General features: G+C 42.9%; 1 protein-coding gene across 3 annotated transcripts in view; it reads right to left on the bottom strand.

The window, feature by feature from the left end:
- Positions 1-4,712: 4,712 nt before the first annotated feature.
- Positions 4,713-15,356, bottom strand: part of LOC126457116 (ragulator complex protein LAMTOR4) — a 36,331-nt gene continuing 25,687 nt past the window's right edge. For all 3 annotated transcript variants that reach the window (XM_050093168.1, XM_050093167.1, XM_050093166.1), the window contains exon 4: positions 4,713-5,540. In XM_050093168.1, coding sequence (XP_049949125.1) covers positions 5,437-5,540 — 104 coding nt within the window. In that variant the 3' untranslated portion in view covers positions 4,713-5,436. The remainder of the gene's footprint in view (positions 5,541-15,356) is intronic.

Below are 15,356 nucleotides of genomic sequence, written 5' to 3'. Positions count from 1 at the left end.
TACACGTTCACTTTCTTTTCCTTTGTATGTAAGTACATATACTCCCATTTTTTAAGTTTATTTATTTTTACTTTTCTTGCCGTGTCCTCGCACCTTTTCCCCAAGACCATTCTACAACAATTACCATTTGCTGCACACAATACACACTGTTATTTATTTCCTTTCTGTTCAGCTTGATCAAAAGCTTATCAAGTATGGCTCAGAAGGATTTCCAATTGTGTGTGGCAGTCCATTATTGTTTCCTTATTTTCTACATCTTGATTCAAAGCACAGGTTAATTTTTACACCCCTTTAGTACATGTGCATATATTCTTTGCTTTTCATGCTTTCAGCTTCTTCTTAATGGAAAAAAATTCTAAAACCTGTAAATTTAATTGTATTTCAAATTTTTCAGTGTCAGCCCTGATGTCTCCTCCTCATCTGTTAAAACTGTTAGAATATATTATACCACTTAAAACTTATGGGTGAGGACTATCTATCTACTACACTGACGCACCAAGGAAACTGCTATAGGCATGCGTATTCAAATACAGAGATACGTAACCAGGCAGAATACAGCACTGTAGTTGGCAACGCCTATATAGGACAAGTGTCTGGTGCAGTTGTTAGATTGGTTACTGCTGCTACAATGGCAGGTTGAGCATGAACACAGTGTGACAGTTGGTGCATGAGCGATGGGCACAGCACCTCTGAGATAGCGATGATGTGAGGATTTTCCCATACAATCATTTCATGAGTGTACCACGAATATCACGGATCTGGTAAAACATAACATCTCTGACATCACTGTGGCCGGAAAAAGAACCTATAAGAATGGGACTGATGACAACTGAAGAGAATCGTTCAACATGACTGAAGTGCAACACTTCTGCAAATTGCTGCAGATTTCAGTGCCCAGCCATCAACAAGTATCAGCATGCAAACCATTCAACAAAACATCATCGGTATGGGCTTTCGGAGCTGAAGGCCCACTCGTGTACCCTTGATGATGACTGCACAACACAAAGCTTTACGCCTTGCCTGGGCCCATCAACACCGACATTGGACTATTGATCACTGGAAACGTGTTGCTCATTTCAGACTGTATCCAGTAGATGGACACGTACGAATCCATGGCCCCTGCATGTCAGGAGGGGATAATTGTGTGGGGTGTGGCAGTTGGAGTGATATGGAACTCCTGATACGTCTAGATATGACTGACAGGTGACACATAGTAAGCATTCTGTCTGATTACCTGCATCCAATCATGTTCATTGTGCATACCGACAAACTTGGGCAATACCAGCAGGGCAATGCGACACCCCACACATCCAGAGTTGCCTCAGAGTGGTCCAGGAACACTGTCCTGAGTTTAAACACTTCCGCTGGCCACCAGACTCCCCAAATATGAATCTTTTTGAGCATATCTAGGATGCCTTGCAACATGCTGTCCAGTAGAGATCTCCCCCTCGTACTCCTACAGATTTATGGACAGCCCTGCAGAATTCATGGTGTCAATTCCCTCCAGCACTTCTTTGACATTATTAGAGTCCATGTCACATCGTGTTGCGGCACTTCTGTCTGCTTCCAGGGGCCCTAGACAATATTAGGCAGGTGTAACAGTTTCTTTGGCTCTTCAGTGTATATCTAATGGAACAATGCACTTCTAAACTTATGTTCTGTAGTCTGTTATATGGAAAAAGAAATTGATTACAGCCATTCATACTGTGAACGTCACCTAAATCAACAATGCAACAACTAATGAAATTCTCTTGCAATCACCTGCTAAACACTTGGGTCTCTCAAAATATCTCCTATGGCATATTTTGCAGAGCTTCCACAAATGAGACCCCTCGATTGCCGAGAACAACTCCTAAGAAAATTTTAACAGTTTAAATCTCAACAATATGAATTCTGATAGCTTGTTATTCACCAAGTAGAGGAGACATCAAACTGGCACATTAGTTTGTTGGACATTATTAAACTATCAGCTCACATATACGTCTGACGTTTAGTGCTTGTGTGTGGTGAGTAACAATCTATAACAACTCATTTTATTGTTATTTCAAAGTGGATTTTTCAGTTTTTAAATACTTTGACCAATTCATGTGCCTCTTTACGGGTGCCCACAGTGGGGGCAAAGGGTGCAGGGTGTAGTCCCCCTAGCTCTCAGGAAAGGAAAAAAAGTTGTGCAGTCACGTCATTTTTCCTTTAAAAAATGATTTAAAAGACTGTATTATACGCGTTTTTAATAGGGTTGGAACTGGAACTTTATTATGGATAAAGTCTCCTTTCATCTTCCAAAATATTAAAAATACTTCATACCCCCAGTTTGGTCCACTCTGCCCGGAATCTTCCATACCCAGTTAAAATTATATGAGTTAAACCCTACACAATAAGATTTTTGGTGGAAAATTTTAAAAGTTATTCTTTCACTTCACTGCTCAAAACTTTTAATCATCTGCTGCAATTGATATGATGTGGTTTTAAGACATCAAAAACGATAAGTTCCTCACTATGTATGTAATGTTACTACTGTTGAAATCGAACAGGTAAGTCAGATGCAGTGTTCAGAACATTGTTTTTCTTGACAAATCTTAAAAGAACAGAGAGTTTATCCATGGCAGATTGCACTGGGATTCTTCTGTGTTTTCTTAAATTTCACCTACAAAGATGTTTGATAATATTTTGACTGAGTAACCTCACAGGTTTTCTTGACATCCAATTCTTTGTTTCAAAGTGTTTTCACCTGTAGGTACATTATGTGAACAAAAACTAATTTTAATGTGTTGGCTTTGTTATTATCTACAAGTGTATCTGTTAGATATAATCTGGAACACTATGGCTGATGTCTCAGGATAACACTGCACTAACTGTCTGTAGTCTCACTATTAATATGCGAATTCTGTGAGATTATTAAAAAATCTTACTTGCGAAGTTCAACTTGTTGTTGAGTATTTGCTCAGAAGGAAGAAAACACAATAGCATACACACTTCTGAGTGTGTTGCATGCAGTATTATTGCAAACTTTAAGTTAATTAAAGAAAGGTGAATGAAAACATTTACAACAATAAAGTAAAACTGCAGAAGCACTACCTACAATAATCTGGTATATATATTTTAACATAAAAAATATGTGGATACAAAAATGATCCCATGTTTTATAGTTTACTTGTAGTTCTCTCCACTTATAGCAAAATTCCATCACGGCATATTTTGTACACTTTGACAATGAGTGGACATTCAATATTTCACAATAATTTCTTGTAACTATAGCCAGACTACAAATTAGGACACTTAATAATGGTCTTTCACATTTACCAGTTGAATGGCTTCCAGTATTTTTGGATTTACTGTTCAGTAATGAACAGCTGCTACAATTACACAATATATACAAGGCGTGTTTTTTAAGTAAGTACCATATTCAAATTAAAAAAGGACGTGCTAAGATATCACAATAATTTTATTTTTACATGAAAGCCTGTACCTTAATCTACTTTCATACATAATTTCCATCAATATTGAGGCATTTGTCATAACGCTGTATTAGTTTTTGAATACCCTCCTCAAATAAGTCTGCCGTCTCACTTGTTAACCACTGCATCACCACTATTTTGACTTCGACATCGTCTTGAAGGTGCTGACTGCCCAGGTGTTTCTTCAAGTGCAGGAACAGATGGTAGTCACTGGGTCCAAGATCGGAACTTTACAGATGATGATCTAGAGTTTCCCATCGAAAAGATGTGATGGGATCTTTGGTCTGATTCGCCATATGTGGCCGGGCGTTGTCTTGCAGCAAAACGATGCCTTGTCTTTTGTTCTGAATTGAACAGCGCAGATTGTGCAATGTCTTACAGTAAGTTGCTGCATTGATTGTCTCATTATGAGACAGAAATTCCAAAAGCAATACTCCTTTCCTGTCCCAAAAAACTGTGCACATGATTTTCCGGGCAGAAATTGTTCGCTTCAACTTCACTTTTCTGGGTGAATCTGAATGCCGCCATTCCATGAACTGTTGCTTTGAGTCTGGTGTGACGTAGACCACCCATGTTTCATCACCCGTAACAATTTGGCTGGAGAAATCATCACCATCATTGTGGTACCGCTCAAGGAAAGTCAATCCACTGTCTAAATGTTTGGTTTTGTGCACATCCGTCAACATTTTCGGTACCCAACATGCGCACAATTTTCGGTAATTCAAGTGCTCGGTCACAATGGCATACAAAACACTAAGCAAAACATTAGGAAAGTCATACCGCAAGAAGGAAATCGTAAAGCATCTGTTTTCTCTCACCTTATTGTCCACTTCCTGCAACAAACTTTCAATAACGACTGAAGGACGCCCACTCCGTTGTTCATCATGCACATTTTTGCGGGCATCTTTAAATGCTCTCACCCACTTTCTTACCATTCCATCACTCATGATGTTTTCTCCATAAACTGCACAGATTTCATGATGAATATTGATTGCTTTTAGGCCTTTAGCACAAAGAAATATTATAACAGCCTATACTTCACAGTCGGTGGGACTCACGATTATAGGAGGCATCTTAAACACTCAGTACACAACGTAAACAAGTAAGAATCAGACTGTAATGACGTCAGTGCATAGGCAACAGATGTAGGTACTCAGTGCGCATGCGCAGAACGCTGACCGCAGCGCTGCGGCCGCGGTGTGGCAAAATGGTACTTACTCAAAAACACGCCTCATACTAAAGTAAACACACCAAAAATTATAAGCATTTTGTTTATTTTCTAAAAACAATTTACAAAATTAAGTCTCTCTTTTTCACATGTATTGACTGGTTCAATAAATTATCTGCTGTGAGCAAGGAAGAGTAACATTAAATAAAGCAAACACACAAGGTAGTGAACACAATGAGGAACAAACTGTGCAGTGAGGACACTAATGTAGCAATGACACCAGAACGTACAAAAATATGTTAATACAAATTAATTGTGCTATTCTGCATCTATTACAATACACTTGTTTAAAAACTGCATGCAAGCAACAGCAGACAAACAGTTCAATCTCAACAGTTATTCCAAACTCTGATATGTAAAAAAAGGCATTTCATATAAACAGGCACTATTTTGACTGTAATGGAAAGCTCGGTAGAGATCACTGAATACATTAATATGACCTACATTTAAAACTGAACATCTAGTATAACTGAAAGATGAGGTCATCTACATAATCAGTCTCTTCAATCATAGGGTATAAATTTTGACAAAAGTCATCGACCCCTGTCACGTACTTCCAGGCACACAGTTATTACGCATGACTAGGATAATGTTTATTCTGGTCAGTCATCCCAATATTACTGAAAAGTATTTACAACACTAAGCATTAAATTAACAAAATTTAAATAAATGGCAGAACATAAGAAAAACAGCCCATACAAAAATACCAACAGCAGCATAAAATATACATAAATTAACGATCTGCTGACAATCTCAAACAGTTACTGGATCCACTTGGTTTGGAACAAACTTCCTCTTTACAACATGAATCTTCTTGTTTGACAGGCATATGACATAGCAGTGATCATCATAAATAACTGGAACAGAAAATTACAAATTTGAGCCAAACGCCTCAAAAACAGGTGTATGATACAAAAAGATCTTCATACATTAAACAATAAGATGATCATACATATAAAAATTAATGTCAGGCTTATGCAATAGGATGATATTTCTTCAGTTACAACAAACATACCAAAAAACACACAAGATGCTCTGTAATCCTACCTACAAAAATCAAGAAATGAGCTACATTTTCACTAAAGAAGTTAAGCAAAACAATTATTGGCCTCTTACAGATGATTTGATCACAAATAAACTGTCAACAGAACTTGACAACTGAGGTAATCTTACTGAAGAGTTCATGTAGGATCTTTTTCTTTTCCACTCCTCATGAACAATGGCCTCCAGCGTGAACAGTTAGTGAAGGTATAGGCCAAGCTGTAATATAGTGACAAGTGAGAACATTACGAACATTTGTTTAACAGAGTCTTGGTCTACCTCTGGAACGTAATACAGCAACGACTGTGCCTTGCACGAATTCAACAAGTCCTTGGTAGGTTTCTGGAGGCAGGTGACACCAGATGGTTACATACAAGTCATGCAATTCCCCTAAATCACAAACTAGTGATTCATGGATGAGGAGCTGGTACCCAGTAATGTTTCATATGTATTCCACCAGGTTCAGAACAGGCAAATTTGGTCGCCAAAACAATGATGTGAATTCACTATCATGCTCCTTACAATAATTGTAGCACAACTATAGTCTGACACTGACACACTACTGGAATAAGCCATTGGTACTGGTGAAGACTAGTAGAAATTATGTTCAAGTCATTTTGTACCCTCCTGTGGTTACTTAATGTTCCCGTGCACGACACCATCTTCAAGAAACAGCTGCAGATTGCTGCTCACCCTGTCTGCCAGATCATTTATCGAAACAGACAATAAGAGTGGTCCTATCACTCACACTTCCCTGGGACACTCCTGATGATACAATTGTCTCTGATGGACACTCACTGTCAAGAACAATGTACTGGGTTACATTACTTAATAAGTCTTCGAGCCACTCACATATCAGGAAACAGGATATAGAGGAAATACGAGTCATTGGCTTTGATCAGTGATGTAGGAAACATATGACAAACACTGTACACAATATGGTGGCTAAAGCACTGTCACTGACTGTTTCAAACAGGCTAAGCTACAGATCAGTGTCACCAAAACAAGGTTTTTTTTAGCTTCATATTCACTGGGCTTTGCCAACTCTCAACCAAACCGTTACCTTCCAACCTAACCTATACTTCAACCAGTTCTTTTTTTGAGGGCAGAACCAGCACCTAGAACCTAGCAGAACTAGCACTCCTGGAAGAAAGGATATTGTGGAGACATGGCTTAGCCACAGCCTGGGAGATGTTTCCAGAATGAGATTTTCACTCTGCAGCAGAGTTTGTGCTGTTATGAAACTTCTGTGAAGTTTGGAAAGTAGGAGATGAGTTACTGGCAGAAGTAAAGCTGTGAGGACAGGGCGCGAGTCGTGCGTGGATAGCTCAGATGGTCGAGCACTTCCCCGCAAAAGGCATAGGTCCGGAGTTCAAGTCTCGGTCCGGCACACAGTTTTAATCTGCCAGGAAAGTTCCATAACAGCACACACTCTGCTGCAGAGTGAAAATCTCATTCAGGACAGTATATGTTTGTACGATCCTTCTGCATTAAGATTTCTGAAGTAAGAAATTCAAAACTTCCATTTTCCTTTCGCTGTCTTCTGTTGCAACATCAGACCGGACAAACCACGTCTAAATCTACATTTACAACCACATCTATACAATGCAAACCACCAAGAAGTGCAGGGAATAGTCCAATTGTACCAGTTATTAGAGTTTCTTCTCATTCCATTCATGTACAAAGTGCAGGAAGAATGATTGTTTGAATGTGTGTGTGCATGCTGTAATTATTCTAATCTTGTCCTCATGATCCCTATGTAAGCGATACGTATTGGGTTGTAGTACATCCCTAGAGTTGTCATTTAAAGCCAGTTCTTGAAACTTTGCTAGTAGACTTTCTCGGGTTAATTTACGTGTATCTTCATGAGTATACCAGTTTAGTTTCTTCAGCATCTCGGCAACACTCTCCAACTGGTCAAACAAACCTCCGACCATTTGTTTTGCCCTTCTCTGTACATTTGTCTTCCCCTTCTCTGTGCATGTTCAATATCCTCTCTTAGTTCTATTTGGTACAGGTGCCACACAGTTTAGCAGTATTCTAGAATGTGTTGCCAGAGCGATTTGTAAGCAATCTCCTTTGTAGATTGATTGCAATTATCCCAGCACTCTACCAAGAAACCAAAGTCTACCACCTGCTTTACCCAAGTGAGCCTACATCATCATTCTGTTTCATATCACTACAAAGTTGCCAATCTTTGCACCACTCTGAAATCTTATCAGATCTGACTGAATATTTAGACAAAGTACCTCATTTTAGGCAACTACATCATCTCCAAAAAGTCTGAGCTTACTATTAATATTGTCCAAAAGATCATTAATATACAACATGAATAGCAAGGGCCCCAACACACTTCCCTGGGGCAAACCTGAAGTTACTTCTACATCTGACGATGACTCTCGATCCAAGATAACATGCAGCATCCTCCCTACCAAAAAGTCCTCAGTCCAGTAGCAAATTTCACTTGATGTCCCATATGATCAGACTTCTGATAATAAGAATAGGTGTGGCACTGAGTCAAATGCTTTTTGAAAACCAACAAATACTGCATACTACCTTCATCCAAAGCTTTCTGTATGTCAAGTGAGAAAATTGTGAGTTGGGTTCCACACAATCGACGTTTTCAGAGTCCATGCTGACTGGCACGAACAAGGTGATTCTGTTCACGATATCTCATTATAGATGAGCTTTTTTCTAAGATTCTACAACACATTGATGTCAAGGATATTGCATGGCAGTTTTGTGACTCACTTCTACTACCTGTCTTGTAGACAGATGGGACTTGTGCTTTCTTCCAATTACTGGGCATGGTTTTTTGTTCACGGGATCTATGAAAGATCATAGAAGAGCGGTTAAACTCAGCCGCAATTTAAGTATAGACTCTGATAAAGATTTCTTCATACACTGAAGCTTTGTTCAATTTTAATGATTTCAGCTGTTTCTCGTCACCACGGACACTAATGGTGATTTCACTACTCACCTCTTCAGTGGTATGACAAATTGGGACAATTCTCCTGGGTTTTCCCCTGTGAATGAACATTTAAAAACAGAGTTAAGCATTTCATTTGTTTTGTTAAACTGAAATTTCAGTCCCTGTCTCATTTCCTAGGGGCTCGACACTAACTTTGGTGCCATTAACAGCTTTTATACAACACCAGAATTACTTTGGGTTTTGTGAAAGATCATTTGAAAATATTCTGTTATGGTAATAACTGAACGCTTCATGTATTGCCCTCTTAACAACCAAATGTGTTTCTATCGACAGTCCTATACTTTGTTTTAGACCTATTATGCTGTTGGCCTAGTCTCTGTTTCCTTAGAAGTTTCTTTACAATGACTTTATACAATGGAGGGTCCCTCTCATATAAACTGTTCTACAGGGTACCTATCAATCCAGTGCATGGTCAAGTAATCTTTTGAAATTGAGTCATAGTTCCTCTAAATGCACACACACGCGCGCGCGCGCACGCACGCACGCACGCACGCACGCACACACACCAGATTATGTGGATATCCTAACAAAGGCCAAGTCTATTTTTTTGTTGCTGTTAGATTGAATATATTCCTATCTTGTGTGACTCGATAGGTGCCTTCAACCCACTTAGCAATTTTATGTCAGACCAGAATCTACCTGATTTCTCGGCAAGGTTTTTTGCTAAAGGATGATGGTAGTCTTCGGTCTATGTTTCACACATCAATTATTTTTTTTACATACGCAAGAATTTGTACTAACTTTTACCTCTTCTCATTTGCGCATTCTTTTTCGAACTTCAGAGTGCAACGGTCTCTGCTTCCTAAGCATTTTCCGAATTTTGTTATTAAATCACGGTGGGATTCTCCATCCTTAATCCACTCATTGGCACGTACTTCTCCAGTGTGCAAATTAAAATATGTTTTAACTTTCCTCATAATTCCTCTACAGCCATGACATTGGTCTGTTCATCATATTGGAACTAAATTACATCCATTCATTTTCTAACTGGGATGTTAACAATGACTTATCTGCTCTTTCCACAAAAAATACTTTCTAGCCTTCCTGATGTATTTATTTACATCAGCAACCACTGTCATCATGACGACTTCATGATCACTAAATCATGTCTGTATATGGACAACATCGGTAAGGTCAGGCCTGTTTATAGCAACAAGATCTACAATATTTCCACTGCATGTTGGCTATCTAAGTAGCTACTGAACAGTCTTCAGAAAACTGTGCTCAAAAGTACTTCACAAGACTGCCTGGCTGTGCCACCTTCATTGAATCCACAGAAGCCCCATTCTATACTCTGCAGGTTAAAGTCACCTCCATGCATGATTTTTTTTCACCTCCAACTAATATTGCATCATGTCTTTGGCACTCTACTGATCGTAAACTTATTCTGAGTGACAAACACTGTTGTGGTGGCATCAGGTGAATGGTAAAAACATTCAATAATTAACTTCAGCTCACCTAGATTTGTTACACACATCTAGATAGTTTCATAATCAGACTCAGTTTTGACCTTGATAGAACAATATTTCTTTCTTTCTGACTACAATGTACACCTCCCTCTCCCCTATAGTGATATCTAATCTGTATTGACTAAATACACCCCTACTGGCACTGCAGCAACTGTGCATGTGCAACTAGGTGCACACACACACACACACACACACACACACACACACACACACACACACACACACACACACACAGCCAAGGTCAGCAGTACATTTGTAAACAGGAAATTGGACACAACCTTTTTTTTTTTTTTTTTTTTTTTTTTTGTGGTTTTAGGGCGCAAAACTACTATGGTCATTAGCGCCCAGCCCGTGACGTAGAAAACAGGAAAAAAACGAAATTGAAAATCAGCAGCAATGGAAACAAAGTCAGAAAATTTGAGAAACTAAAGGCAGAAGGAATGCTTAAAAGTGCACTATAGAAAGGGGTTGGTTGTCCCCCCAAAAAAAGCTTCAAATGACTGACGTCATTTCACTGTCACTAATAAACTGTAGAACGCGGTCAGCTGAGCGCGTGTCATCTGCTAAAATCGACGATAGATCAGGCGATAGCTGTAGACGGGATCGTAACGGATTAAAATAGGGGCATTCAATTAAAAGGTGTCTGACCGTCCACAGCTGAGAGCAGTGGGGACAGAGTGGGGGAGGATCACCGCTTAAAAGATGTCTATGACTAAAAAGACAGTGCCCTATCCGGAGTCGAGCTAAAATTACCTCCTCCCGACGACGCGTTCGGGAGGAAGAGGTCCAAGCGCAAGGAAGGGCTTTCACTTCCCGCAATTTATTGTGGGGAAGTGTTGACCAATGCGCATGCCATAAATGAGTGACTTGGCGACATAAACCGCTCCATAGATCGGTAAACGGAAGAGACTTAAGAGCTGGCCGAGGAAGAGAGACTGCAGCCTTGGCCGCTACATCGGCCGCCTCATTTCCACAGATACCAGCGTGTCCCGGGAGCCAGAGGAACGCCACTGAGACGCCCCCCAGGTGGAGCAAGCGCAGACAGTCCTGAATCCGGTGGACCAGAGGGTGCACAGGGTAAAGAGCTTGGAGACTTAGGAGAGAGCTGAGAGAATCTGAGCAGATTACGTACTGTATCCGCTGATGGCGGCGGATGTAGTGGACAGCCTGGAGAACAGCGTAAAGCTCCGCAGTATAAACCGAACACTGGTCGGGAAGCCGAAAGTGATTTGGGGTGTCGCCAACAATATAGGCACTCCCTACACCTAACGATGTTTTCGAGCCATCGGTGTAAATAAACGTGGCTTCCGTCATTTGTGCACATAGAGCAGCAAATGCCCGACGGTAAACAAGTGTAGGGGTACCATCCTTGGGAAATTGACATAGGTCTCTGAGCAAGTCAATCCGGGGACGGAGCCAAGGCGGTGCTGTACCCCAAGTTGTCAAGAAGGTTTTAGGAAAGCGGAAGGAAAGAGAATGGAGCAGTTGACGGAAGCGGACTCCCGGGGGTAGTAGGGAGGAGGAGCGGCCTGCATACCCGACATCAAAGGAGGCGTCGAAAAAAAGGTTATGGGCTGGATTAGCAGGCATGGAAGACAGATGGCTAGCATAACGACTCAGAAGGACTGCCCGCCGATTGGACAGCGGAGGTTCAGCAGTCTCAGCATAAAGGCTTTCCACAGGGCTGGTGTAAAAAGCTCCAGACACTAAACGTAATCCACGGTGGTGGATAGAGTCGAGACGCCGAAGAATAGACGGCCGAGCAGAGGAGTAGACTATGCTTCCATAATCCAATTTCGAGCGCACTAAGGCGCGATAGAGGCGGAGAAGGACCACTCGGTCCGCTCCCCAAGAGGTACCATTCAGGACACGGAGGGTGTTAAGGGAACGCAGACAGCGAGCCGAAAGATAGGAAACGTGGGAGGACCAGCACAGTTTTCTGTCAAACAGAAGACCCAAGAATTTAGCGACGTCGGAAAACGGAAGGTTGACAGGACCTAGATGTAAGGTGGGCGGAAGAAACTCCTTACGTCGCCAAAAATTAACACAAACGGTCTTACTGGGTGAGAAACGGAAGCCGGTTTCGATGCTCCACGAGTGGAGGCGATCGAGACATCCTTGAAGACGTCTTTCAAGAAGGCTGGTCCGTTGAGAGCTGTAGTAGATCGCAAAATCGTCCACAAAGAGGGAGCCCGAGACATCAGGAAGGAGACAATCCATAATTGGATTAATGGCGATGGCAAACAGTACAACACTCAGCACGGAGCCCTGGGGTACCCCGTTTTCTTGGGAGAAAGTACGGGAGAGAGTAGTGTTCACCCGCACCCTAAATGTGCGCTCTGCCATAAATTCGCGAAGAAAAAGGGGCAGCCGGCCTCTAAAGCCCCAAGAGAACAGTGTGCGGAGGATGCCTGTCCTCCAACAGGTATCGTACGCTCTCTCCAGATCAAAAAATATTGCTACCGTTTGGCGTTTCCGTAGAAAATTGTTCATGATATAAGTGGAGAGAGCAACAAGATGGTCAACAGCAGAACGATGCTTTCGGAATCCGCATTGGGCTGGTGTTAAAAGACTGCGGGACTCCAGCCACCAAGCTAAACGGTAATTCACCATACGCTCCAAAACCTTACAGACACTACTCGTGAGAGAAATGGGGCGATAGCTAGAGGGGAGATGTTTGTCCTTTCCAGGTTTCGGAACGGGAACGACAATAGCTTCCCGCCATCGCCTGGGAAAGGTACTGTCGGTCCAAATTCGATTATAAAGGCGAAGGAGGTAACGCAGGCTATGGGTTGATAAGTGCAGCAACATTTGGACATGGATACCATCCGGTCCTGGGGCGGAGGAGCGAGAAGAAGAGAGTGCATGTTGGAGTTCGCGCATGGAGAAAACAGTATTGTAGCTTTCGCGATTTTGAGAGGAGAAAGCAAGATGTCGCACTTCCGCTGCACGTTCCTTCGGGAGAAACGCCGGCGGGTAATTTGAAGAGCTCGAAATCTCAGCAAAGTGCTGACCCAATGAGTTAGAAATTGCGACGGGGTCCACTAAGGTATCATGCGCGACAGTGAGCCCAGAGACCGGGGAGAAACTAGGCGCGCCTGAGAACCGTCGAAGCCGACTCCAAACTTCCGAGGAGGGAGTGAAGTTGTTAAATGAGCTAGTAAAGTATTTCCAGCTTGCCTTCTTGCTATCGCGGATGACGCGACGGCATCGCGCACGGAGCTGCTTATATCGGATACAGTTGGACAAAGTTGGATGGTGACGGAAAATGCGAAGAGCACGTCGCCGCTCACGTATTGCGTCACGGCATGCCTCGTTCCACCAAGGGACTGGAGGGCGCCGGGGCAATTCGGAGGTGCGTGGTATTGAACGTTCCGCAGCTGTGAGAATAACGTCGGTAAAATGTGTGACCTCATCGTCGACGCTGGGAAAGCGACGGTCATCGAATGTCGCTAGAGACGAAAAAAGTGTCCAATCGGCTTGGGCAAACTTCCAGCGTCGCGAGCGCATATATGGCAGTTGAGGCTGCAGTCGAAGAACACATGGAAAGTGGTCACTCGAGTGTGTATCATCAAGGGCGAACCATTCGAAGCGCCGAGCTAGCGGAACAGTACCGACCGCAAGGTCCAAATGGGATAAATGTGCCGTGGAGGCAGACAAAAATGTGGGGACCCCTGTGTTGAGGCAGACTAAATCCGCTTGGTGGAAGACGTCTAGCAATAGTGAGCCACGTGGACAAGGATGTGGAGATCCCCAAAGCGGGTGGTGGGCATTGAAGTCCCCAACCAGCAAATAGGGGGGTGGAAGCTGATCAAGAAGATGAAGGAGATCAGCTCGTGTCATTGGTGTAGACGATGGAATGTATACCGTACAAAGAGAGAACGTGTATCCAGAAAGGGAAAGACGGACGGCGACAGCTTGGAAGGAAGTGTTTAAGGGGATTGGGTGATAATGGAGAGTATCATGGAGCAGAATCATGAGTCCTCCATGGGCTGGAGAGCCTTCAACAGAGGGGAGGTCATATCGGACGGACTGAAAATGAGGGAGAACAAAGCGGTCATGGGGACGCAGCTTTGTTTCCTGAAGACAGAAGATGACCGGCGAGTAGGATCGTAAGAGGATCGACAATTCCTCCCGATTGGCGCGAATTCCGCGGATATTCCAGTGGATAATGGACATAGGGTGAACAGAAAATGGAGGAACGTGACCAAGGGTGCTGTCAACTCAACGACTGCTCAGAGCTTGCGACCGACAGCATGGAATGGCATTCAGTCGAAGGCAGAAGATCCTGATCCATAGGTTGGTCAGGAGCAGCTCCTGCCACCAACGATCGGCCAGTTGACCGGCCACCAACAGTGCGCTTCGGCGACACAGAAGATGGCCGAGGGCGATTTCCGCCAGGTGGTGCTGTAGATGGGACACGCCTTGGCGGAGAAGGAGAGGAACTGTGTTTCTTCGTAGCCTTCTTGGAGGTATGTTTAGATGATTGAGGAACCGATGGTTGTGAAGTTGCAGTACGTAAAAACTCTTCACGAGAATGCTCTTTTTTTGAAGACTTGGCGTCTGACTTTTGGGCTCGAGATTTAGCAGAACCCGACGAAGGATGAGCCATAGAGTGGGCAGGCGAAAGAGGTGAGGTTGAACGGGCGATCTTTGCGCTGGCCGATCTGACGACCGTGGTACTAAATGTGAGGTCGCAAGTCTGCGTGGCCGCCTCCTTTGTTGGCCGAGGAGAAGCAAGGACAGTGCTGTATTTTCCTTTCTGAGGCACGGTGGGCTGTCGACTGGCGAGTAACTTTCGAGCAGCAAAGGTCGACACCTTTTCCTTCACTCTTATTTCCTGGATCAGCTTTTCGTCCTTAAAAACAGGGCAATCTCGAGAGGAAGCAGCGTGGTCACCCATACAGTTGATGCAGCGAGGGGATGGAGGTGGACAAGCACCCTCATGGGCATCCCTGCCACACGTAACACATTTGGCCGGATTGGAACAGGACTGGCTGGTGTGGTTGAACCGCTGACATCGATAGCAACGCGTAGGGTTTGGGACATAAGGGCGAACGGAAATTATCTCATAGCCTGCTTTGATTTTTGATGGGAGTTGAACTTTGTCAAATGTCAAGAAGACAGTGCGGGTTGGAATGATGTTCGAGTCAACCCTTTTCATAACCCGA

This window comes from Schistocerca serialis, chromosome 2 (genome assembly GCF_023864345.2).
Source record: "Schistocerca serialis cubense isolate TAMUIC-IGC-003099 chromosome 2, iqSchSeri2.2, whole genome shotgun sequence".
Lineage (NCBI taxonomy): Eukaryota > Metazoa > Arthropoda > Insecta > Orthoptera > Acrididae > Schistocerca > Schistocerca serialis.
This window is presented reverse-complemented; position numbering and strand designations above follow the sequence as displayed.